At 43.7% G+C, this 26,830-nt stretch overlaps 1 protein-coding gene across 1 annotated transcript in view; it reads left to right on the forward strand.

The window, feature by feature from the left end:
* Nucleotides 1-616: 616 nt before the first annotated feature.
* The window catches only part of bcr (BCR activator of RhoGEF and GTPase), a 108,050-nt gene continuing 81,836 nt past the window's right edge, over nt 617-26,830 (forward strand). The window contains exon 1 of the mRNA XM_039778761.1: nt 617-2,453. Within this exon, the coding sequence (XP_039634695.1) occupies nt 812-2,453 (1,642 nt within the window). The 5' untranslated portion in view covers nt 617-811. The remainder of the gene's footprint in view (nt 2,454-26,830) is intronic.

The following is a 26,830-nucleotide window of genomic DNA, read 5'->3' on the forward strand; positions in this document are numbered from 1 at the left end:
CGGGATAAACCTGGAAAAGAGCAGAAAAAAATAACACATAGGTGCCGTGGGAAAAAAAAATGGGATAACGAAACAATTATTGTACTTAAACCGGGTCACACCGCTTGATCGCGTCCTCTGAACAACTTCGATGTTGTCTTCGCTTGTGTTTTGCGCTTTTTATCCTTTCTCCTTGAGCGCTGCTGGTACAAAGGCGCTTGGTCTGGAGCAGCACCTGGGAATACGGCCATATGAATGGGCAAGAGCGAACGGACCCGCTGCCACGGACCAACCCGGATTGGTAAACACAGAAAGTGAGTAAACCTAGCGGGATTAGAACACGTTTCTTCTTTTTTTTTTTTTTTGTCCTCCCCGGGAGCCAGATCCCAGTGTCACCCCGCGAGGACAGATGCTGTCATTGTGTCGATTATTCTTCTGAAAGTGTCCTTTCCTGGAATAATGCATGAGAAAGATAAGCGCTATTGCCGCCTTTTATTCCTTTCTATGCCTCACACATTCCCAGCTATTCCCGTGGCTGAACAGCCGGGTTCTCTTGTTCAGAATGGGATGTATTGTTGCATCTGCGCAGCCCACGACAAGTGTCAGCAATTAGACTGTGTATGTTTCTGAACCCCCCGGTTACCCAAAGGCCTGTTTTAAACACTGTCACTGCTTTCTAACTCTAAGTGGCCATTGTTGTCGATAAGGACTCTGTCGCGAACTGGTCTAAAAAAAAATAAATAAAAAAAATAAGGACTAACGGTGCGCCCTTGGCTTCATTCACCTAGTGTGTGTGAGCCGGGGTTGGTCACAGAAATAAATTAGGCACAATATGGTGGAGCCGGTGGGATTCACTGAGGCGTGGAAAGCGCAATTCCCGGAGTCCGAGCCCCCCAAAATGGATCTGCGATCTGTTGGAGGCATCGAGCACGAGCTGGAGAAGTGCAAAGCGTCCATCCGGCGCCTGGAGCAGGAGGTGAACAAGGAGCGCTTCCGCATGATCTACCTGCAGACCCTCCTGGCCAAAGAGAGGAAGAGCTACGACAAGCAGCGGTGGGGCTTCAGGAAGACGCCACTGAACGAGGGCATGGACCCTGCGGCCACGCAAGGCGCGGAGTGCCAGTCCCAGCAGCCGCACATGCAGGAGACTGGTGGAGTTGGAGTAGTAGGGGTAGTTGGCGGAGGGTACGGTGGTGGTGGTGGTGGTGGTGGTGGTGGGGATAGGAGCCGTTATCAGCCTCTTGGAGATGGAGCCGGAAGGTCCAAACCCAGGCCTCCGCCAGCCAGGAAGTCAGCCTCCCACGGAGACGGCCTGGAGTCAGCCTTCGAGGTACCCCAGCAGGCCGAGTCCATGTCTTGTGACAACCTAGACGGCCTCTCGCCGTCCAAGCAGAGAGGGGGCATCTCCGTCTCCCCTCGCAGACTCAACCTTCCTCCCCCGGACAAGGAACTGGCGCTGCCCTCTGACCCCAAGGACAAGTTGGGGATGGGACTCGGCGTGGCAGCTCTTCGATCCAACTTTGAGAGGATCAAACGGGCCAACTCTCATTCTGCGGGCGATGTAGCAAAGGGCCAGGAGAAGCAGCTGCCGCCGCCACCACCGCCCTTCTACTCTAACATGGAATTCCACCACGAGAGAGGTCTGATCAGGGTCAACGACCGCGACGTCTCCGACAAGATCAGCTCCCTGGGCAGCCAGGCCATGCAGATGGAGCGAAAGAGATCTCTTCACTCCCTCCCGGGTAACCTGGCGACGGTGGCAGGGGAGCTGCGCGCCAGGCCTGTGTACAGAGGCCGGTCCACTGAGAGCACCTGTGGCTATGATGCAGAATATGAAGACGGGGAACCCAACCAGCGACATCCAGGGAGGGCCAACGGTGGCAAACCTCCACCCCCTCCTTGGCAGCCCTCCGAGTTCCAGGCCTACTCCAGTGTTTACGTCGGCGGGGTGATGATGGGTGAAGGTGGCGGTGGAGACGGGAGAGGCGGCGGTGGAAGTGGCAGTGGAGTCACGATGAGAGACCTCGGGGGAGGTGACGACCACCTCCTGACCTGGCCGCGCCGTTCCTACTCCCCAGGGAGCTTCGAGGATGTCGGTGGAGGCGGCGGCGGCTACACGCCGGACTGCAGCTCCAACGAGAACCTGACGTCCAGCGAGGAGGACTTCTCCTCGGGTCAGTCCAGCCACGTCTCGCCCAGTCCCACCACGGCCTTCCGCCGGCCCTTTAGAGAGAAGAGCCGCTCGCCGTCCCAAAACTCCCAGAACTCCCAGCACTCCTTTGACAGCAGCAGCCCTCCGACGCCGCAGTCCCAGAAGCGTCACCACCGGCAGCAGGGAGGCCACGTGGTCATGTCTGAAGCCACTATTGTGAGCGTTCGCAAGACCGGTCAAATCTGGCCACCTGCTGCCCATCATGACCTCGTGCCCCATGGTAGAACATCCCATGACAACAGTTTCCATGGAGACCACCTAGGTGAGTGTTTGCTGCTGTCTCTAATCTTTGTTTTGGTTGAGAGCGGGTGGCTTGGATTGCAAAGGACATCTCCGCGCGCGCACACACACACACACACACACACACACACACACACACACACACACACACACACACACACACACACACACACACACACACACACACACACACACACACACACACACACACACAAGTGTACAAGAGTATGGCTGGTTGTGTGTGGAGGAATGAAAAGTGAATGAAAGCCTGGGTGAATGAGTGTAATTTAGTCATGTGTTGGCATCTATTCTTTCTGCATTTTTAGCCTCTTCTTCATGTCTTCCCTCATAAAACCACAAAGCAGCCAAATGTTGACGTCACTGATAGGATGTGTGTGCAGTGCACGCAAACGTGCAACACTTGTGTGTTCTTTGGAAGGCCTTGCGTGGGAGACCGACTAAAGATCCATCTCCGCTTATTCCTGGAATGTCAGTCGGGTGGGTGAACAATAAATGTGGTCAGTCTGGGTCGAAGCTGCAGGTCTAGCCCTTCTCAGACGACTCCGGAGGCTCTGAGTATGGAATTCCAATTACAGGTGTTTCTTTTTTTTCTCTCTCTCTTTTTTTTTTTTTTTTTTTTTTTTTTTTTTTTTTTTTTTTTTTTTTTTTTTTTTTTTTTTTTTTTTTTTCTTTCTGAAACGTGACTGAGTAGAAGACAATTCCCTGAACATCAAGCTGGAACCTCTTCACCAGCTTTTAGCACAGAGCAGGACAAAAGAAATCCACTCTCCAAACAATTACGTGCAGTATCCCTAACCACTTAATTGCAGCCTTTGAGCTACGGCACCTGTAATAGAACAGCAGAGCGGATAGATGTGCAGCCCGGAGCCAACTGGGCAGTGGCTGACTTGGCTGTCACAATCAAGCCCAACAACAGTGGAGTTTGTTGCTCAAAGAAGCACACTAGTAGCTGCTTAGCTTACTGTAAGTCCCTCAGTAAAGTTTCCATTGCAGAGGCCGTGCCAGCTCACAAGAGGTGAAAACAAACACTGCCCGGGTGGTTCAAATATTTGACATAATTTTTAGTCATTGAGTGTTGTTTACCGGGGTGCGGTTAGCAGCAGTTGTGCACATTTTGCTTGTTGTCTCTCTCTCTGGGTTTCTGGTGTTGTAGTGAGTAGCGTTTCACCGTAGCCTATACTGTAACAGATTTGGGACTGGCGCCCTGCTGGACCAGACAGGCAGCCAGGTGCAGGCGTCGCACGCCCGCTCCAGTGCCAGGGTGAACCGGAAAGAGGGGAAGAGGTAGTCTGAACTAGAGAGTGAACTGGAGTATTCAATGGGGGACTGAGAATACTTAAAGAGAAAGGGAGAAGGAAAGTGTTTAAGCTGAAAAGAAGATGCCCACTGTACCCGTACAATAAAGTTATAGCTTATTTAAAATGATTTGAAGCCTAATGTATAACTGTTTTGCTGTTTTAATATGTAATGTAATATGCTGTATCAGCACTAAGGACATTACTGTCACCATTCTGGGTAGCATTACTGTCTGAAACTCCGCCACCCATTGCCCAAATATCCTGAACAGAGAACAGGTCTCTGTGTATCTATAATTCATGTATTTGAATAGAAGCACTGACACAGTGGCCCTGGTGAAATCGACTCCAATGTTTTTTCCAGACAGGAATGCGATCATCAAACTACAGGATCTCATCCTGTCCGGAAAACCTTCTCAGACATATTTGCAGTGAAAGCGAAAGACATCTTCCCTTTTTGAATTCCCATTCTCTCTCTGGTGAAAACCGAAAGAGCAAACTCCCATCAAATAATTAAAAGTACAGTGCTAACATTCGTAGCTCTTAACAGCAATTAAGATTGTGAAAAGTTAGCAGATAGCGAGGTCCCCTGGAAAATGGCTTGCTAATTCTCCCAGCTGCTATGTTTAGGATTATCGTCGCGCTGTCTGCTCTCTTTGTTTTAACATCTTTTCCACAACAATGAGCCCTGTGGGGAGTTAGGCGAGCTGGAAGAGCAGGGACAGAGATAGAGGATGGTGGGGGGGGGTTGCAGACAGCGATGCATTTAGTGGGATAATCTGGTATTTGAGCATAAGAAGTAAAAATGTTGGTTAGACACCCTGCAGAGTGGTTTTGTTTTCTGGTTGGGCTTTAAGCTGAGGGCAGACAGGCGTGATGTTGGCGGCGAAGGTGATGATAACGATGAATATTGCATCATTTTAGGGCCCCCGGCGGGGTGTAGTTTCAGCCAACCACAACAGAGAGAGGATAGTACGGGAAGGAAGAGTGTGGTTTTTGGTGGGCGGCTGATGATCATAATGAAGAGTGGGACAGTGTTGGGAGGAAGACTGAGGGAGGCAGAGTGCAAGGCAGAGCTGTCGTTTCTCGCTTCATTGGTCAGGGATGCGGGGGCTGCAGAGAGGCACAGATGGGAAGAACTCTCCCGTTGCGTAACAGAGACACAGACTCGGGCTCACACACACACACACGCTTGATGTTCACTCTTATACCTTGAGGCTGCTTTGCCTTCAGCAATAGGTGTGCATGTTACGTATGTGTTGTTCAGACCGGGTCGTAGAGGAAGGAGGCTTCCTGCCAGTGGTTGACCCGAGTCTGGAGACGCCACTCTTACACCATCTGCCCCAGAGCAGTTCTGATCTATAGTGATTAGTTCTCTTCTCTTCTCCGCATGCCAACGACAGTAGTAATTGCCTCATGGTGTGTTTTGTTTATTTAATGTTGAGGGGAGGGGGGGGGGTTTCAGGATGAAAAGTTTCCATGCTTAGCAGAGACAAGCATGTCTTTGTAGCTCCGACAGAAATCCAAATGAGTGAAAGATTAAAATAGAGACGTCTCCCTCGAGTGTCATTCAGTGGGAAAGCGGAGACGCTTGGCAAGTTAAAGCTAGGAAAAAAAAAATAAAAAATAGCAAAACATGTTTGGAGGCACAACTGCCAACTTTTTCATTTTTGAACCGAACAAACCCCCAAACATGTTATGCAATGTTACGTCAAGCATTCTCATTAAATAAAGAACATGAAAATTGAAAGCAACAGAGCAATCCAAATGTTTCTCACATGGCAGGACTGTAGTTAAAGGTAGGAGGTCTATATCAGATTTGTGGAAAGGTGGATTAAGATTAAAAACCGAATCCTACACATATTACCCGCTGAAAGTTTCGGTGAGGTCAGTTCATTGAAGAAAGGGAGCTTTCACTACCTTCTGTAATGAAATGGGTGGTAACTATTTCTCCATACGCTGTTTTCCAATGATTCATTTGAAGGGAAATCTGCCTCTAAACCAGGGAATACCTGTGGCTTTGTGTCTCTGAGGGCGGGGATGCCAAAGCAGGACAGACCTGAGAAAGCATCAATGGTTGTATTGTCCACAACCTCCACCTCCCTCAGCTGGGGCCTGTCGGCTGTCATATTTTTAGGCAGGCACAACCAACCTCTTGCGGTGTGTGTGTGTGTGTGTGTGCGTGTGTGTGTGTGCGCGTGCGTGTGTGTGTGTGCGCGTGCGTGCGTGCGCGTGCGCGTGCAAGCACAGTCACTGACGGCTCGGTGTCATCAGAGGTACATTTGCAGATCAAATCTGATGATGTCATGCTAAATATATTTGTGACTACAAACATGCACTCACGCTTACTCCCTACTGTAGGAAATCCAAGTTGAGCGTGTTGCTTGTGTGTGTAGGTTTGTCTCCGCAACAAGCGGGCGAACAGCGGAGGTGACTGTCTGTGGCAGGCTGGCAGCAGTGTGTGTGTGTGTGTGTGTGTGTGTGTGTGTGTGTGTGTGTGTGTGTTTCTTCCTCTCTGTGTCTGTGTGTGTGTGTATGTGCAGGTGTTGCACATATTTCAATGTGTGTGGGAAGAGGGGGAGGGGTTTGGGGGTCAAAAGGTGAAAGGAATGATGGGTAGATATGGCTCACAAGACACCTAGAGAGATTTTGTTAGTGGTACCTCTGGCCAAGCCCACATGCTGTACAGTAGTCCGCCGTGGCACAGTGACCCCCTTCTCACACTGAGGAAGGGGGAGTGACTGCAGCTCTTAAAAGGGCTTGTTCAGTCTGTGCTGTCGAGTGAGCTTGGCAGTGAAAGCCTCCGTTACCTCAGCCGGCACACAGGAGCTGCAGGCTCACAGTCGGGCCCTCAGTGGTGGAGAGGAGAGAAGAGAAGCATGGGAGGATAAAAAGAAGAGGTTGAGGGAGGGGGGGAAAGCGGATCTGCCTCTTTTGCCAGCTGGGTGCTCAGCTCAGCCTTTCATTGGGCTGGTGCAACCTGCTCGGACCAAGTATGGCGTCACAAAACGGCCCCTTTGTTCCCGTTGCTGCGATCAGTTATGGAGGAAGAAAACTTCCCTTCTGAGAAAAAGCAAAAAGCCTGTGAACTCATTCAAGACACTAACTCATTCAGAGTTTGTGCGCAATGTGCAACATGTAGTGCCTTTTTGCGGCACGCTTGGTGTGACATAGCATCATGCTTCCAGCAACAAGACTCTTCAATGTAACAATATAAACACTATACAATACAACTTTTAAGTGATCAAATAAAAACACAAGATCAGTATTTCTATGTACAAAGCAATCATATCTGTTTTTTTTGCATCCCATGACGTCCAGCCTGGCGCTGAGGCTGGCATGGCGGTGCTCGGTTGGCAGCGGACAGTAGGGTGGAGCTGCTTTTGGGAGGGTTTTCAGACATTCGAGCTAACCTTTGGGTGAAGGGAAGCAGATTGGATGATCATAACCGGACTTGTAACTACAAACACACACAAACACAAACTCCCAGCCCTCCAAAGGGTAAACACTCTTCCCTGCTTCTCTTTTATTTCCCTCCCTTTTTTTTTTTTATGTGCGCTTGTATACTTCCTATGCCAAGCCTCCAGACACAGTCTTTCCTCTAGTATCCGACAGCTCTTGGAACAAATAAGAAGGAAAAAAAAAGAAACTTGGAAAGTCCCTTACATAAATTCTGGTGACTCTTTTCGCCCCATGTGTAGCTGCTTACCCTTTTGAACATCAGCCATCTTGGCTCTCTGTAACATGGTCACTGAGCTTGTCATCTGGATTAGGCAGTGCAGGGAAACTGTGCTAGTTAGCGTCCGCCGCTAACCATTCACCACAGGCCACAGTAGTGATTGCTTGCTGGTGTGTGTTTTCTGGTTTTCTACATACTCTATATCCTAGCTTAGCTTAGGCCGTTAATCGCAGCCAGCTCTCTAAGGGACTGGGTTAAGTTTGGGGGGTGGAATGGAAAGAAATACTTGGTTTATGGTCTCTGGTTGAGACCACAAGGCAATGTGGCGTCTATGAAGAACCAAAAGGCCTTTAGAGAGAACTTTCAGATTTACCAGTGCTCGAGTACAGCAATTAAAGGACCGTTCCACCTATTTTACATGTCAAAGTCAGTATGCTAGTCACAGGGAGTACAACACAGCCTGTGAAAACAGTTGGATAATTTCCTCGTGGCTCTGGAGGAGCTCAGTCAAGTCTAAGCAAATGACTCAAGTCATGTCACTTAAATATAATATGTTACAAACTGTAGGTGTGGGTTTAAAAGACCTGGATGTTAACCAGTCAGTCATTGCATCATGGGAAGTTTAGGATCCAGTGTTTTTGTATCTTAATTAGTTAATGCTTCTCTTTTCTTAATCAGTTTCTTGGGAGTCCCAACATAATATAAAACATCAAATATAGTACACATTACTGATGTCTGATTGAAAACGTATGTTTAACAAAACACGTCTTGACAGTCTTATGACAGATGTATTTTCAGACGTTATCTGAGCCCTTAGGGCTGGTAAAAAAATAACATACTGCAGAAATGCATCAAAATGTACTTAAAGAGGCAAGTGTATAGAAAAGATGCAAGAAGTAGACTACACATTGCAAACTTGTCACACACGTGTACAATTGAAAGCCAATTGATACTCCTCTCTGGATTAGAGGGCAACAGAAACCTGTCTATTCATGCAAACATGTAAGCCTTAATCTCCACTCTTTAGTCTGGGAATTAGAAACTGGCTAACAATCAGATTAACCATTTCTCCTCGTATAACACAGCTCACCCCACGCTGCGCTCATTACAGCACTAATTCATGTTGTCCTATATGTTACAGTTGGGATTATCAAAGATGTGTGATTGGTGGTTTGTGTTTAGACAGATTCCTCCTGCACTACAGTGTGTAGATATTCCTGGCTTTTAGAAAATGAACGTATCAAATGGAGCTTTGCTTCTATTTAGTGAGGCATTCTCTTTCTTATTTTCCACCTTATTTCTCCCCTAAACCTTTTCTATTTTACCTTATTATCTCCATCTCATCCTACCTTTTCCCATTTCCTCTTCTTTCCCTCCATCTACACTCCATTCAAACAGCTGCTTCTGGTTTCCTTTTGCTTGGAGCCAATTAGAGGTGCATCACCTTTCCGTCTTTGTTTCCGCAGGTTTTCCACCAAGCAAAGGGCCAGGGGGGGGAGGTAGGGAGGGAGATCAAAGTCACGACCCCCCCTGCAGGAGCAAGCAGGCTCTCTCTGTAATTGTCCAATAGGGGTTTAACTGACGAATGCCTATAAAACAACACAATCAATGCCAAATGTCAGCAGCCGGCCTCCTTGTTGCAGAACAGTATAGACCTGCCCAGTGTATTCCCCCTGCACCTTAGAGCCTTTTTGTTTACTCTCTTTTCCTCCAGCTATTTCTTTATGTCTGCATTTCTTTTTCCGTCTGTCTGTCCATTACGCTCTCCTTGCACACACGTATGTCCAATTTGTTCAGCTTAAATGTGCGCATGTGTGGACGGACAGTAAAAGCTCACGATTATAAGGAAAATGGGTTTACTTGCCTTTAATGGAGTTAACCAGTCTGCTTACTGTCAGTGCTAAGGATGGTCTCAGCATCACTGAGGGTTAAGATATAGGATGTAGCATTTGATATCGAGAGCATCATGGACGCAAACAACCTGATTATTATTTTTGCCATATTTTGTTCAGCAGATTTTGTAGATGCTAATTATTAGTGACATTCTTTTGAATGTATCCTGGCTTCTAGAAGACAAGCAGAGAAGTTCATATCCAAGTCCAGCTGGGCACAAATGCAGGACATAATCCTGACGAAGCCCTTGATGGTCAGTACATCAGCTCGTTAAATACTTGGCGGCTTGTAACATCGAGTGTGGGGACTACCTCCCTTTGCTGGAAGAGAAGCACAGGAGTTATCAGTGCACTCCTGCAGGGACAGAAACCCCCCTGGAGTAGTTTCCATAGCAAAGCTGAAAGGCCAGAGAAGAGGGGAGGAAGTGCTTAAGACCTTATTAGCTTTTTGTAGCTGCGGATGATGATGAAGAGCTACAGGATGAGACACCTTGTCTTTGTCCTGTGTCCTGTCTGGCAGAGAGGCCCGACAGGACACATGCATGCACATGCTCTCTCTCAGACTCCATAACACAAGCATGCATGCAGACAAACTGTATTTATCTCTCTGGGTCATTGAATTGAATCTGGATCCAGTACGGAATCCGCTTTTCAAATTCCAATCCTTTCAAATCCCTTATCGCATCCACTTTGCTTTCAACATTTGTAAGCAACTGAAGTTGAAAAATAACTTAACAATGTAATTCAGACCTCGTGAACAGGCAGGAACAACACTGATTTGCCGCTAGCTAATAATAAAATATGAACAAGAAGAGACTAAAGATTCGATAAGATATTTATTAGCCTCGACACACACACACACACACACACACACACACATATATACACACACACATATATACACACACACACACACACACACACACACACACACACACACACACACACACACACACACACACACACACACACACACACAGAGTACTAGTTACAGCCAGCCAGTCCTCCATCTACCGTTACTGTTCCACTCTGGGCCTTCTTCTCTCTCTCTCTCTCTCTCTCTCTCTCTCTCTCTCTCTCTCTCTCTCTCTCTCTCTCTCTCTCTCTCTCTCTCTCTTGCTCACACTTTCTTGTTCTGTAAGTGTATGTGTGTCCCTCTCTCTTTCCTCAGGCTTTCTATTATTGGACTGTGTTTGCACTGGGCAGCTTGATGGGTTTGCTCAATAAATGGCACTTGTTTTGGGCTGCCGGGCTATGGGGTGTGTGTTTTAGGTTTCGTCAGGCAAACCTCAGCGAGTGAGTTGGAGAAAGACACCAAGGGAGAGACGTTTTAAGAGAGAAACTGTGGAGTGAGGCAGCTATGCTATAAAAATAACACATTATCAAATAAATGAGTAGCTGGCTACTGCCATGGACCAGAACCAGTGGGAAGAAGAACCATGATGTTAAAACTGATTGAACCTAATATTTCAGTTCAACCATTTGGTTAGGAGGGGAACATCTATATTTTGTTGCTCCTCAGTACATGTCTGCACTTTTTGTTGGGTTGAAAGAAACACATGTATTTTTGTTGCCTGGTTCACTTTTTTTTTCTTCTTTTTTTTAAATGGCCAGTGTTTTAGTGTTTTTTGCATTTCAGAGTCATAATATGAACAAGAAAAGGATAGATGACAAAAAGATAATGAGTAATTAATAAATTATGTCACAACTAGGGTTGGGTACCGGAACGCGGTCCCAACAGGGCACCGGTTCTGACATAAACGGTAGTAACGAGACCGAATAAGAACGAAAATTTCGGTGCCTCATTTCAGTGCCTGACTTTTTTTTTCAGAAGCATCGCTGCACGGGACGCTAGGTTACCGTTAGCTAGTAGCTGGATTAACACATGGTTAAAATGCTGACAGCTTACGTTAAGCGGTGTAAAGTGTGACTGTATTTCCCTGTAGAGGATTCCAACACCGGGACGTAACAGTCTGACTGCAGCTGCCGTTGTCGGAAAAACAACACAGACGGTGCGTTCACTTGAAACTCGCCACCCTTGTGGTGCATTTTAAGTTATTGTAAAATACCGTTTTCCCGTCTGGTGCTTGTTTTTGTTGTTTACCATCAATTTACTGGTGAAATAAGTCATTGTTATAAGTTATTGTTATTACATTATTAATATTTACATTTGACCATATGGCCTTAGCAATAAACAAGCCATTCTTTAATGTCCCCAACTGTCGTTTTGTGCTCCTTTTTTTTATATTTGATATTACCGTATATACATTATACATACATCGGGCACCGGTTCAGGCACCGTTTAGGCACTGGCACCGTTTTAAAAGTATCTTATTAGCACCGGTATCGGAAAAAACCCCAAACGATACCCAACCCTAGTCACAACACAACTTACTGTCACAAAGATGTCCTCTTACAAAGTCGTGAAAATGATGTCAGTGGGTAATTCAAGTGGAGTCTTCTCGTAGACGTGGTATATATGACTCCATATGAAGGCACCAATGGATGCATATAGATTCTGAATAGATACTGTAGATGCTGTTTGGAGGATGGGTGCACAGATGGAGGAAGGAGGCAGGAGTGGAAGAGAAAGACACTGACTTTGCTGTGGTCCGATCGATTTTGAGGAAGAGCAGAATCTGTCCTGTCTCAACAGACATTTGTTAAATGTCAAGAAACATGAAGGAAAAAAAAAAAGGTTTACCAGATGGGAAGACAAGTTTGATTCCCATTATGCTTTCTCTGACTCTGGCTCCTCTTATTTTGTGTTGTTTGTTGAGCCGCTAGTTGCAGAGGGACTGGATAACTGGAGGCTCCTGGGGAAGATCAGATTTCATGTCGTGATCTGCCTCCCTCCCCTTCCTCCATCTCTTCCCTGAATGCCCTTCAGTAATATCCCTCCTTCTGTGATTTCTCTTTTATGTCACTTAATATCCCTTTCTCTATCCCCCTGACCATTTCTCTCTCTCTTTTTGCCTGCCTCTTTCACTCAGTGCTATTCCGCCTGGGGCACACTGCAATATAAAGGCTGAGTTTAAGCCCAATTTGGCCTTGACAACAATTTTTAAGTTTGTGGAGAGGCAGCTCTTCACCAGTCGGTAGACGTTATCTTAGGGGATTTGAAGAAGAAGCCATCATGGTTATGTTGAAGGTGTTTCCATTATAACGACTGATTTTGAGATCAATCTGAATGTGATCCTGAGCAGGTCGACAGAAATGTGAATGGAAATCACTCTGTCGTTAAAAGTGTGATGCCGAGTCTTCTCACAGTCAGTCGGATTTTAAAAGCCTTTTCTGCGCTGCTGTATTGTCCCTTTCTGTCTTTCTGTTTCCGTCCTTTGTTGGTGCTCTTTTTTTTCTTCTGACAGGCGGCAGAATTCATGCCAGCAGCTCTCGGCCTGATTCTCCTCCTACGTACCTACCCGGGAGCATAAGTGGAGACGAGAAATCCAACTCTCTGGCTTTTCCAGCTCAACCTGTGCCCCCAGCCGAGCACTTAATACACATATTTTCAAGTTAAAGATAATTTACATAACTGCATAGGCTCAACGTGGCTTAACAACCACTTTGGATAGTTTCTCTCCGAGTTATGCAATCTGTAAGTCTTCAACAGAAACCTTGTGCAAATAACCCTGACTGCAAGAAAACAAAGCCATACTGAAGGCGTGTGATGTTTGCTCTGGAGCTGATACCCCGTCTCCGATGGCTAAACGCCAAATGGGCAATTTGACTTAAACATAAGCTCTTATGTTATTAACACATCAAAAGTGAGACCAGTAGCATTATGGGGAAATAACTTTGGCACTCTGGTGTGTACAATGTCAAAAAAACTCAACAGCCCGACTGGAAACTTGGTTCACTTGACATGACTTGAATATTTCTCTGTGTTTAAAAGAACAGAATTCTGTGACACAGCTGCTTGTGAATGTAGGAGAAGGAGAATATGAAGTGATTCCTCATGTGCTGCTTTGTTGTGGGATTTTGAGCTTCCTCCATGGCGTCCACATGGTCAAATGTTTTCTTCTCCCTTCTCTCATTCCTTGTCAGCTCTTTGCTTTCTTTCTCTCTCTCTCTGTTTTTCTTTTCTTTTTCTCTCTGAGTGCTCCAGTTTTTTAACATATCTTCCTGTGTCATTGTCACTGCAGCTCTCTCTCATTTGGCCCACTTTATAGACCTATAAATGGCAGAGTGTGCTCAGGGCAAAAGCAGTTGTGTGAGATTGGTTCGGAGTGACAACTCAAGAAGTATTTTCTCTGTCACATCTTTAAGGAGAATGCACAGTAGCTTGCCTTGTTGTGTGTGTGTGTGTGTGTGTGTGTGTGTGTGTGTGTGTGTGTGTGTGTGTGTGTGTGTGTGTGTGTGTGTGTGTGTGTGTGTGTGTGTGTGTGTGTGTGTGTGTGTCTTTTCTGTCTAACAGTATAAAGCCAAAGGAAGGTTTTAGACATTAAACGTCAAACTGTAGCAGTCGGTGTCCTTGCCTGTACCCTCCAAATGAATACACAAAAATGCAAATCCAGGTATTTAGAAACAAACTCGCCATCTCATACACATGTAGAGCTGAATGCTTACCCACTAATTGATTTTGATAAAAGGGCATGATTGCTCGCATGCACGCACCACTCTGCCTCCCACTTAATCCCTTTCTCTGTCATCCATTATTGATGCTGTGTAGCCCACTTGTTGCAAAACTAGAAACTGACTGTTGTGACACAGGGTGTCATATTCCCCACTCCCCACCCAGTAGCCAACCTACTTTGTCTACACACCCTCATTCACACAAAGGAACATGCACATACCCACGCTAACATGCACATGTCTGCACACTTACACACACTCTAGCCTGATGGGTAGACTGGTATCTACAGTATAATGTAAATGTTGGTAGTATGCTTGATGTTGGATTTAGCTAGTAAATACTGTCGCCCCTAAACAGTCGCTTTTTTGCAGATAATGAACAGTATACGCAGCAGTGTAAACAGCACTAGCGCTTGGCTGTATCGCAGACATGTGGCTGCATCTGTCAGAGCAAATTTAGGTTAATCACCCATCATGTGAAACAGAGTGCAAATATCTAATTGACTAGAAGATAGAAACAATAATAAATAAAAAAAATTATAAATCAGTATGCTTTTTGTCAATTTCAGGTTTTATTTCTTTTATCTGATTTGAGTGATTTGACGTTTCTATTTGTGCAAAAATGAAATAGGCTTTTCTGCATTGGAGGATAGTTTCTGATTCAATTTATTATTGGACACCCACAGTGAGAGCGTAATTTCTGATTGGACAGCCTCTAATTCTAATTAAACATCTAGGACAAAAATGATAATAATGTCTGATTGGTCGTCCACAGAAACACCACAGTCACTGTTTGAATGTCCTCCTCAGAGGGATAAAGAGCAGCCGTAGTGCTGTGACAAATGATTGACATAGTGTGTCGCCCCCCCCCCACCTCTCTGCAGTGGTTTGGACGATGGCCAGAGGACAAGGTGTCTCAAGGAATCCCTGTGTCACCTAAGAAGCTTTGTCGCACACACACACTGCAGATAAAACACACTGCAGATAACCTCGCACCCAGTACTATTTACTCTAGACACACACTTCCTCCGGCTTTTAGGCCTTGTCATTGGATCTTGATTGAAACGAAAAGAAGACACTGCTCTTTAGGTGTGTTCCCTGGTAGCGCTAACACACTTGGTGGAAATGCTGATTCTTTGAAAGCTTCTTCTCTCGTGTGCACTGTGTTACTAGCTACAGAGGGATGACACTCCCTGATGTGGATGTGTGTCTGTCTGTTCATGTGTGGGCACATATGGGTTCTTGTTTTTATTGTGTGTGTGTGTGTATGTGCTTTTGTCAGACTGCCTTGAGTGTGACCTTGTATTGAAAACAGAAAGTGATCTATACGAGGACCTGTGGTGCCCACAGTCTGCTCTCCGGGCCAGAGCAAAGTGGAATCATTTTATTACTGTTGTACCACGCCAAGAAATATTCATAACTATATCGATGACTTAAGTGAGGACGCCCATCAGAAGACCTCTATGAACCTTTCAGCAGAAGATGGCTGAGCTCTTGTCTGTGTGAGATGATGGTAAAGTTAGGCAGCCATGTGGCCTGTCACTGACTGAAACTGCCCTTTACTTAGACAAGCTTTCAATTGGCTGAAGTCTTATTTTCAAGAGGCAATTTTCTGCAACTGAACGAAGCACGCCAGCAAGCAGAGTCACATCCAACTAGACCGTTTATTTTGTTTTGGTAGTTGGAAATGGAAGAAACAGATCCACACATTCCCTCCTGGGCTTGGAGCAATAGTGCAATATGTGTATTTGTGCTGGTTGTTTAACACAAGCACATAAAAATGGCATCCAGCTACCTGCAATATTTCCTTTGTCTCCTGAAGAGTGAAGGCTTCCGGAGAACCAAACAGATGGCACGACCGTGTGAGGAGACGCAATGCTCCACACAGTGGAAACTTCCAGTGTTTTACACTGACACAATTAGCTGTAATGAATTGAATCAGCCCACCAAGGCAGAGATGGCTTCAGTGAAAAACACAACACCGAGAATCAGATTCTCCTCTAGCAGACACATCGTGGAATCTTGCTTCAAGGTCTCTGTTCTTTCACGGGGACAAACAGATGTGGTAGTTTTATGGAAGTGTGTTTAGATGAGAGCTCAAGTGACATTTGGGATCAGAACGTGAGTGTGTGTCGGTGTGTGTGCGACCGCCCAAAAGCTGCATGCAGGCAGCTGTGCTATTATACTGGTGAATCCACACAGGTGTCCCCCCCGTCTTACTCACTCTGTGTAAGCAGGAGCCTGGTGACCAATAATTATATAGTTTGTCACGTATAGCTTTACTGTTGCCATAGTTACATATTGTACATAAAGTTGAGAACACAACACAATCTCAAACTGACCTCTGTTGTCTTTCTAAGAGGCCCAAATTAGCTTAGTCATAGTGAAATGGCAGTTAAAGCTTTTTTAGCTTCTGTAATGTGACGGGTATAATTATTATAAAAGGGATTTATTTATTTTTATACATATATGAAAATGATTTCAAATGACTTTATATTTAGCATATAACATGAGATAACTAAACAATAAACGCACAGATATGACAATTTGGAAATATTTTCTATTTCACTCTGTCTTTGAGATTAAATGCAAAGCAAATTTTAGTTTTTTTAGTTTTTTACTTTGTTGTTTGACAGTTGAGATTGACTGTCTCAAAAACTAGCAGAATCTCTACTGTATTTTTATGGATAAAGCCTTGTTATGCACATATTTTTGAAAAGTTGAAACATTTTCGAATGGACACGTCTCCCCCTCATTTTGCCCCGCATAAAGTGAATTTGCATCCGTTTGCTTGTGTCCACTTGAGTCGTTTTCTTGACTTTGTATACTATTAACGCACATTTCTAGTCTGCACCTCTTGGTGGGTTCCCTTTTCACATTATAAATCTTTGAATGCAAACAGTGAGTTTGTCCGATATAGCAGCTTGGAAGAAAGATGTGTTTAGCAATCAGTCCATAAGGACCCAGGTTGTTCTCAAACGAACAAGCCCAGAAAATTCAGTGTGAACGTGTTATAGGGGAAGCTGGCCAGCCACTGGAAAAACTGCTCTGTGGTATGTGCACGTCAGGGGAAAGGAAGGGTTCTTGTTACAGTAGCTTTGATTAGCATGTATCCCCCTCCAGTCAATGCTGTTTGGCCCGCTGTCGGTTGGCCTGTCAGTCGGTCTGGTAATTGGCCAGTCACAGAAAAGCATTAACTGTCAGTCACATGTGAAGACAAGAACCAGATAGACTTATAGAGACTGTGATTAAAAATCAAATTCATGTGTGCTTCTGCAGCTCTCCAATGTCATTCAGGACACACATGTACTGTACATATACACACAAGCTGGAAACAATTGTGATGCATGTGAAGAGGAAGTACAAAACAGCCTGGCAGCTCTGTCTCGACCACAACTAAAGTGGCATTTTTCCAGAAATACTGCAGGAGAATTACATCCCTTCTCTGTCAGCCAGAGTGTTGATCATAGTTACTAAATCTCCGCCGCCTGTGAGTGTGTCTGTGTGTGATAACGACTCCAAATGATTTGTGGGAGAAGAAATCTTCACACGGCGTCTGAGAAGTCCACTGTGATATAAAAAACGTCCTGAAGTTAAGAGTATATATTAGAATAATTGCCGTGTAGTTTTCTGTCATGTTAATGTTCTGTACTATTTTTGGCTAAAATTCAAAGGAAAATTTAAAATGCACAGGCCTGTAATAGACAATAAAATATGGACGTTTGTCTTGCCCTCTTTGCCTCCTGCCTAGATGCTTCTCTGTGTTTATTCTTCGTATTTCTCTCTGTCACTGTACTTTAAAATTCATGTCTCAGTGAGGCTCTTATGTAAGTGAATTAGCTGGCAATGTAACGTTTCATTTTTCATGTGCTGTGTTGGCGATCAGAGACTAGCTGGCTTATGTCATCCCTCTCTAGCTGAGGAGAAATATTTAAACATGAAGTTGAATGCAGCTGATTCTGCTATGGATCTGCAAACCTTTCTTACTTTCATTATTCCAGAATCTTCCAAAAACAGAGAAATGCATCCTTGGTAATTATTTTTTCACCAAGATGAACTCATGTGTTCCTCCTTTCGTAGTGAGTACAACACTATTAAATCTCTGCTCTATATGGTGAAGGTCTATAAACGGCTTTAGGCAAAGAGCAATGTTGTTCTCCTACCTTTTCACTGCACTAAATAAAGCATAGATAGTGTAATTCAGTCAAATCTGCTCATGCACTCAAAAGACACATGTAGGTTATTGCAGAAATTCAGATACTTACAGTGGCACTTCTCAGAATGTTACTATTGAACATATTAATCCAACAGAAAACCAGATATTGTAGAGCATCCAAAGTTAAATTGAATGTAATAGTGGCTATATCCAGGTTAAAGGGTGTACCCTATTCAGCTGAATAGCTTGGTATTGACGGTGAGCTATTTTCTGTTGCCGTTTCAGTCCCAAGGCCAGACCTCTTGAGGAAAAGAAGCTATCTGCGAGTAAAAAGCCATTATCTCCTTTTCCCTGCGCAAAAAAACAAAAGTGCCATGTCACTTTCGACTTATTTTTAACACGCTTTAAAGTGGAAGCAGTGGAAGATTTGAACGGAGATGATAAGCAAAAATTGTTAAATGCATCACTGGTGAGAGAAGGTTTTCAGAAAAATATGGTGGAAAACAAACACTCCTACTTACAAAGGCAAGTGCACTTTATTTGCTGGCTGAGTGAATTGAAATGAATTGATGTGGCAAACCTGTTAGCAAACAGTTACACATCTAGTCATTTACCTCCTGAACATTTTCACACTGCCAACATTAAAGGAAATTCCAGTATTTATTGAAGAGGTAGTTTTCTAATTGGCTAACCAAACAGCTAGCTTGGTTAGCCAATTAGAAAACTACCTCTTCAATAAATACTGGAATTTCCTTTAATGTTGGCAGTGTGAAAATGTTCAGGAGGTAAATGACGGCCGCAACACGTTCCCTATGCAGTTAGCTACAATGGCTAATCTAGAGGACTTCTTTTGGGGTTTTGTTTGTTTGAACTCAGTGACAAGCATTTGGAATTATTCATGTAAAATATTCAGTTTATGCAAGTTAGCATGACTCCACAGAGAAAAATACCAGAATTTCCCCTTTTCAACATGGCTACTTTGCTAATGCATTTTAGTAGTTTCAATCATCTTGTGGAGACGTTACTTTGCTGAATTTGTGAGCCACAGACGTAAATGTTAATGTTTCAAAGTGAAAAGCAGTATTGGTGCAGCAAACATAAAACATCAGTATGACATTATTCAAGGATTAAATGATCTTCATGGGGGTAATAGCATCTGTATGGCCAATACCCACTTTTGCATTAATGTGGATATTTTTAAATGGGTGTTTATTATTGGTTGAGGCTGGCCGACAACAGAAACGCTTCTGCTAAAGCTTTTAAGTCAGATCTCGGCAGCACTGCTATATTTTGACACTGATGTCACAGTCACTCATTTTGTCTCTTCAAGGCTGATTCATGGATCTCAGGCGGAACATCTTACTGAGGGGACAGCAGGGGTGTGACATCACATATGAGTGTGTTTTATACATGTGTGTGTACATGCATGTCTTCATCTGCGGTCGCTTGAATGAGAATGAGTATTTTTGTTCCGGTAGGGTAATTTTTAAGGCGTGGAACATCAGCTGACAGAGGAAAAGAGGGCAAAACTGATTTTTAAATAAACCCATCGGATGAGTAACTAAGAAAAGTGCCATAAAAGGTTTGCAGTCATAAGAGCGACCGCCGCAAGAACATGTGCCATTTGGTGACTCAAACGAAACAAGCCTTGGTCCCATATGGTTGTTAAAGAAACAGTCTGGATAATGCAGGTACTAATTTGGATCTCAGTCACATCTGTTGGAGTGTAATGGTGGCCCTTTTCATATTACTCTTGATATTTAAATCCTGGCTTGTCTCTTTTTAAAGGCAGTTGTGAATACTTTTCTGTTAAAATATTAGAGGTTCCGGATCAGGAGTGTTCTATTGTCATCATCTCAGACAAAAAAATAATTACTTTAACATGCAAATATCAAAAATGAACAAGAAAGTCAGTATATAAATAAAGGAAATACCTGGAAGATATAAAAAGATTCAAATGTAAAAATAAAAATAATTTCATCAGAGATTTTTGTGCCCAAACAATGAGGCTAAAACTTAAGTGAATATTCAGCCTAAATTGTTGAACAGAGATAATACCTCTCCATGCTAAAAGGACTTATAAATGGCAGCTGATAATAGCCTCAGACAACAAGGTTATCAAAGAGTTGACAAAGTTGTACATTTTACAGGCCTCAGAGAGAGTGTGTGTGCGTGCGTATGTGTGTGAGCGCAGATAGCTTGTCAGCCCCACTGATATCGCTGTGAGACCTGCGTGCTGTGTTACTGATGGCTTCAATTAGGGACTGAATCACCCCAGGCACTCGCACCCTGCCTTACCTGTTTATTATTTCTCCACGCTATCTTTTGCTCATGGGTAAAGTACTCTCAGGTTGCTCTCAGGGTGTACAGATACATGCAATAAATGTTGCTAAAGAGGCAAAAAAACAAAACAAAAAACAGACTGGAATTGGCTGAAACGACTGTTTTTTTGAAGGAACGGTTTTACTGTTTTCTGTAATTTTATAGATTAAACAATTAACTGATTAATCAAAACAATATACAGCCGGTTACCCGATGATGGAAAGAATCATTAGTTGCAGCTGTAGCTCATTTACGACTGATGTTGCAGCGATCAGAGAGATATAAAAGGGGAGAAAACACAGCTGACAGAGATCAAGAGAGAGGTGAAGATGAACTGAAGCACATGCTGCTTTCCCATGCCCCTCCCCATCTCTGCAGACACATGCACATCTTTCTCTCACACACACACACCTACAGCCTCAGCGTCACACAGTCACACAGACTTGCCGATCATTGGAGTATCACCAGAAAAAGTGGGTCACTCGAGGGTCTTGCCCCATTTTTTTTGGGGAGCTATTATTTGTTCTCACTCGAGTGTGACAAGGCCCCGACGTCCTTTGTCTCACTTCTCAATGGATAATGGTTTTTCCTCTCCACCCATCTCTCTCTCTGTCCGTCCTTGACCACTGGTTGACTCAGTATTGCCTCAGGCTCATTGCCAAGGGCTCACGACTCGGTGCTAAAAGGTTACTTACTTTGGCCAGCGCAGCTGAAGAGGGTGTGAGATCACTCAAATGTTTAGTTGAGTGCACTGACAAAGGTGTGTCAATTTGTGTGCCTGTCTACTTACATGTGTTTATTTTCCAATTTTAGAGCCCAAAAGTGGTTGTGAGAAAGATGGAGGACTCAATAATGTTACTTTAGTACAGTTTTGAAGTACTTCTACTTGATTGTTTCCATTTTGTGCAACGTTTTACTTCTGCTTCACTGCAGTTATCTGACAGCTATAGTGACTACTATAGTTTTAACTACCCATATTTAACAGTATATAAAGTAGTTTAAATTGGCTCCACTTGTTACAACATTACAGTCCTGCTTACTAATCAGTGCATCAGTAATAATAGTAATAACATTTTTCATTAATTTCATTTTGTCATATGTATAATAATCAAACACCTTGACATGAGTTGGGTGACATTTTATCAGAATACAGCATAGAAAATCTGCTTAGAAATATAGGAAATAGTGGATAGGATGGAACAACACAATGCAATTCTGCAAAATAAAACATCACATTCATTATTAATTTCCCTTGTTTTCATTTTAAACAAATTGTGTATCCGAATACAATACACATTTGCTACAGGCTCAGTCTGCCACTTTTTAAAAAACAATTCCAGTGCTGTTTCCATGGTCATCAGAATTTTGGATAGTCATCATGGAAACATTAGTTGGTCATGTGACAAGGGCTGGGAAGATTGGCAGAACAGGCAGCCAAGTGACAGTACTCTGATCCAATGGAAATCAAAATTGTCAGATTGACAGCACTCTAGCTTATATTTCTTAGCTTACCTGATCTATTTTCTTTGCTCTACATTGTCATGCAAATACTGTACACAGCTACACCAACATGTTGTTTCAACACTGAACAATAAAATCCAACACATCTTTTTTGTAGCATCCACGTTGTTTCCACATTACAACTTAAAGCTCATGAACACACCTAAATCGGCCTTCCCAACTCAGGAAATGGGACTATCCGAGGAGCACATGAATGCACCATTGGCCTTGGTGGAGTCTGCTCTCTCTGAATGCCATTCTAGTTTAGCTAATACTATTTTGAATGCAGGACTTTTACTTGTTGGTATTTACTTTCTGTGGATATGCACATTGACTAGAAAGAGGTTCACAAAAAAAACAATTGGAGGACTAATCTAAACTTCATGTTAGTTATGAAATGTTTAATGCATAAACTTATGTAAAAGTGTTTCTTTCCATTGCAAGTAATGAGTGTGCATTAGTAACTGTACTGTGTTGTCATCATGCATAGTGAATCAGAATACACTGGGAAACAAGTTGTTACTAACTACTAATAACTCTGTTTCCAAACAATGCAAATTGAGTTCATACTCAGATGATTTTAATAGCAAGTTATAACATTAACATTGTTTCTTAGATAAACTGTTCCGTTAACAAAACAAAATTGATGCCTGTCTGGGGAACTGGTTCGATGAATGCTATCATGGCTGATGATGATTTGTAATGCTTTTAACCTTCTTTTCCTGCTGCGTAGTAGTGGTGTACTGAACAATGTGCTTTGCTGCTCTTCTTAGTGCTCTGAGACAGAAGTGTTACAATACTGCATGTCCTTACTCTTCTGTCACTAATTTGGGTTAATTGTTTCCATGTACACAGTTGAACTGGTGCCTCCTCATGTTTCGTCCTATCACAGCCTGTCTGACAAGTCTAGTGACACACACTCAGACACACACACTTCATCTTCTACCCTCTGAGCCGGACATTCAGGATTTGGGTCAGACACCTTCTCTCTCACACTGGCGTGTGTGTGTGTGTGTGTCTGTGTGTGTGTGTGTGTGTGTCTCTGTGTGTGTGTCTGTGTGTCTGTGTGTCTGTGTGTGGGCCCTGGCCTTTGGATCCCACTGATATCCCAACAGTAGCTCGGTGCTATATGTTTCTTCTAATGTCTGTAAGACAGGTATTATATGAAGGTTGCTTTTTTTGGCAGATAAGGGTGTGTGTGTGTGTGTGTGTGTGTGTGTGTGTGTGTGTGTGTGTGTGTGTGTGTGTGTGTGTGTGTGTGTGTGTGTGTGTGTGTGTGTGTGTGTGTGTGTGTGTGTGTGTGTGTGTGTGTGTGTGTGTGTGTGTGTGTGTGTGTGTGTGTGTGAGAGAGTATACATGGCTACATTTTCCTACATTGTCCATTCATTTGGTCATTTGTGGGAGCATCCTGGTAGTTGGGTGTTATCTGATGAATACTTTAAAATATATTGACAGATTACAGATTCACACACCAGTTCACTTTGCATTGTAGCATTCATACTGTACATTGTGTAATAACAGGGAAAATAAAGACCCTTGATCCTAAAACCAAACCCAGACAAAGAAGAAAGCTGACAAATACTTCATGAAACATGAAAACAATCATCACCAATTGAATATTTCAACAACCACAAAGCAGACAGTGTCAAGTCAAATGTGTGTGTGTGTGTGTGTGTGTGTGTGTGTGTGTGTGTGTGTGTGTGTGTGTGTGTGTGTGTGTGTGTGTGTGTGTGTGTGTGTGTGTGTGTGTGTGTGTGTTATATTAACTCATGCTCATTTGAACAGTTTATTCCAGAGGACAGATCCCATATTAACAAATACATACACATAAATAATCTCAACAAACAATATAGTCATACACACAGGTACGGCTAGACATCCGTGCACATACTATTGTTATCTACCTTCTTCCCCCTTCGTCTCCTTCCTCTCTTCATCATTCAGAAGCTCTTGCGTGCAGATTAGTGGAGCGCACAACAGCCACAGGGGAATAGTTGCATTTGTGTCTCTGCTGAGTCAAGCTAAGAACCTTTTGGGAAACTAGATTTTTGTTCTTGAGGTCACATCTCTATTTCAAGCCTATTTGTTTTTGATTGACTAAACTCTTTACACTCTGCTCCATGGTTTCTAGATCGGCTTTTTAACCTACGTGCCTGCTTTCCTATTAAACAAACTTTAATTTACACAATATAACAACATGTCTGCAAGCTTGTTTCTCTGTTTTTTTTTTGTTTAAATTGCAGCTAATCTGTTTTGAGACTTGCTGTGCCTGTTTGACAGCATCCATCCATCTCTGAGTGAGCTGTGAGAGCAGGTTTGGTCAGAAAGGCCAAAATGTCAAAGTTGAGCAAACGTACAAGCAAAGGACTGAATGCAGTAAATGGTACATTTACTCTTGCTCTGTTGCTGTAAAATGATATTTGATAGTTGTATTTGAAGAATCAATTCTGCATCAGGCAGAATTAAATTGTGAAAAATCGTTCAGTCTCATGCAGAGGAGACGCTAAAAATACACTGATGGTGTTGTGTGCTCTGCGCTGTTCCCCTGTGTGTTTGTGTCTCTTGTTTGTTTACCTTTGTGCATCAGCCCGTGTTGCTGTGTGACTGTTAAATGTTGTCTCTGCCTCATGCATGTATTTTTAAAAGTGTCTGCCTGTGTGTTTGGATCTCATCATAGCTTAATGCAATGAGTATTATCATCAGCTTGTCAGTCATCAGTAACCGCAGTATGAAAGGTTGATTAATTGATATAGGCATTAAGGTCCAGTACAGTAAATACAGTCTAGCATATTATTGAATTATTTCAAATTTAAAAGACTGGGACTGGTTTATTAACTTTTTTTGTCAAATTGAAACTGACAGGACCTAAAAAGGGCTGGCTAACATCTTAGCCGTTAGCTCACCAGCTACAGTAGTTTACCAACTATCCCTATAAATCTTCCTTATGTCACCAAGCCTCTAGAACCACATAATATGTGAAGAAGGCGGATGGAATTTCACTCTGACACTTTCTGGTGTGGCTTGACATTAAGAGTTTGATAAGAAAGAATTGTCACATCTCATCATCGCCCCACCAATTAACCTTGTTTTTATTCCATCTAGCATCTATCCATCCAGCCATTTGTGCATCTGTACATACATCCCTTCCTCATATGTAAACCAATAATTTTCCCTCTCCGTGTCCTCTCACTCCAGTGATCCTGAAAACAACATGAGATTGAGCTGAGTTCAGCTTCTCTTTAATTAACAGCTGGCTAGTCTAATCAGAGTGATGCGTTGCTGTTGCTCGGTTGCATAATGGACTTCAGCATCAATATCATTGTCATCATTCAGTCTTATCTGTGTATTCACACATCAGTGGGATCCAAATGCCAGGGCCCACACACACACACACACACACACACACACACACACACACACACACACACATGCAGCTGACATGCAGGACAGTCAGAGAACCATGTTGGAAGATGTCTTTTCAGGCCAGAAAGTTGCAGCTTGGTGCTACCCTAATTCATAATTTTCTAAGGCTGGGCGTTCTGATGTACATTGAGTACATTATGTTTCAGTAGACAATTAAGTGTTTACTTGCTCTCTGGAAATTACAGAGAACTAACGGTTTTGTTCAGGTGAGATCAAAACCCAAAACATGTTAAAATGATTATAAAAGGTGCCAGACCACCTTCAGACTTTGTCAGAGTATATTATGAATGGGATTTGATTCAGCCAGAAATAAATGCAACCTGCGTGTGTTTATATGAGTGGAAAGTATCTGCACAGAAGCTTGTTTCTGCATCACAGCTCTGCATACTGAGATCAAGTACCAAATACACTCAAATGAATGCATTCTAATTTAGCGCTGCGTAAAATCCTGTCTTAAGGAATGTTATATTTTAGTTTGAATTTGACTCACACCCTGAATGTTGTAGCTATCCGGCAGTTTTGGGTGGTAAAGCTAAATCAAGGGTTTTCAGACAGAAAGTGTTTGAATTCAAGGGCAGAAGGACAATGGGGCTTAAGTTAAAGAAGCAGCGCTTTTAGTTTGCTCAACTGCATTGCTGTACAGTACAACATGGGAACAGATCACACATCACATCGCGCGCGCGCGCGCACACACACACACACACACACACACACACACACACACACACACACACACACACACACACACACACACACACACACACTCTCCTGGAGTGGTGGGACAGGGCTGATTCATTGTTACACATACGCCTCTCAGGGATGATGACAAAAGTGACTCCTTTGTTCTTCCACATCATTTCACTCTCTGTACGTCTCTGTCTGCCTTCTTTTTTGGGGGGGTCATATAGAGTTTAATGTCTCTGTATGTCTGTGTTGATGAGGAAGTCGTTGGCTGCTGGTACAAAACATGCACACCTGGCCTGAGTGTGTGTGGAGTACAGTTGCTAGATAGATGACATTCATGTGTCCTTGTGGTGCATTGGGCTCCGTGTGTGTGTGTGTGTGTCCTGCCTTGTCCTTGGTAGGTAATAAGCATGTGGGACTGCGGCTCTTTGCACATCTGTCTGGTGGTCAAGAAACTGTGCAGTGCTGCTGCTGTGCACCATTTCCACCAGCAGCTGCCCCACCCCCCACCTGCTCTGCCCTCCCAGTCACTTTGCACACACACACACACACACACACACACACACACACACACACACACACACACCAAAGGAGGTCGTTTCCACAGAGTTTGAGGACACCCACACTCCACTGGGAAATCTGCCTTTGCCTGAATGAGTGCAAGAACTGCTGAGCTTTCATCATGTTTCTCCTTACTGTATACACTGATGTACAGTATGTATTCTTAGTTCAGCTCAGCAGCAAAACTGGTATTTTACCTCACTTGGTCGGTAGCAGACTTTCATTGAGCTTCCTGGGATGTAATGACAGACTTGAGGTGTTGAAGTCATGATTTGTGGAGAAAGCTGAGGT

This window comes from Perca fluviatilis, chromosome 17 (genome assembly GCF_010015445.1).
Source record: "Perca fluviatilis chromosome 17, GENO_Pfluv_1.0, whole genome shotgun sequence".
Classification (NCBI taxonomy): Eukaryota; Metazoa; Chordata; class Actinopteri; order Perciformes; family Percidae; genus Perca; species Perca fluviatilis.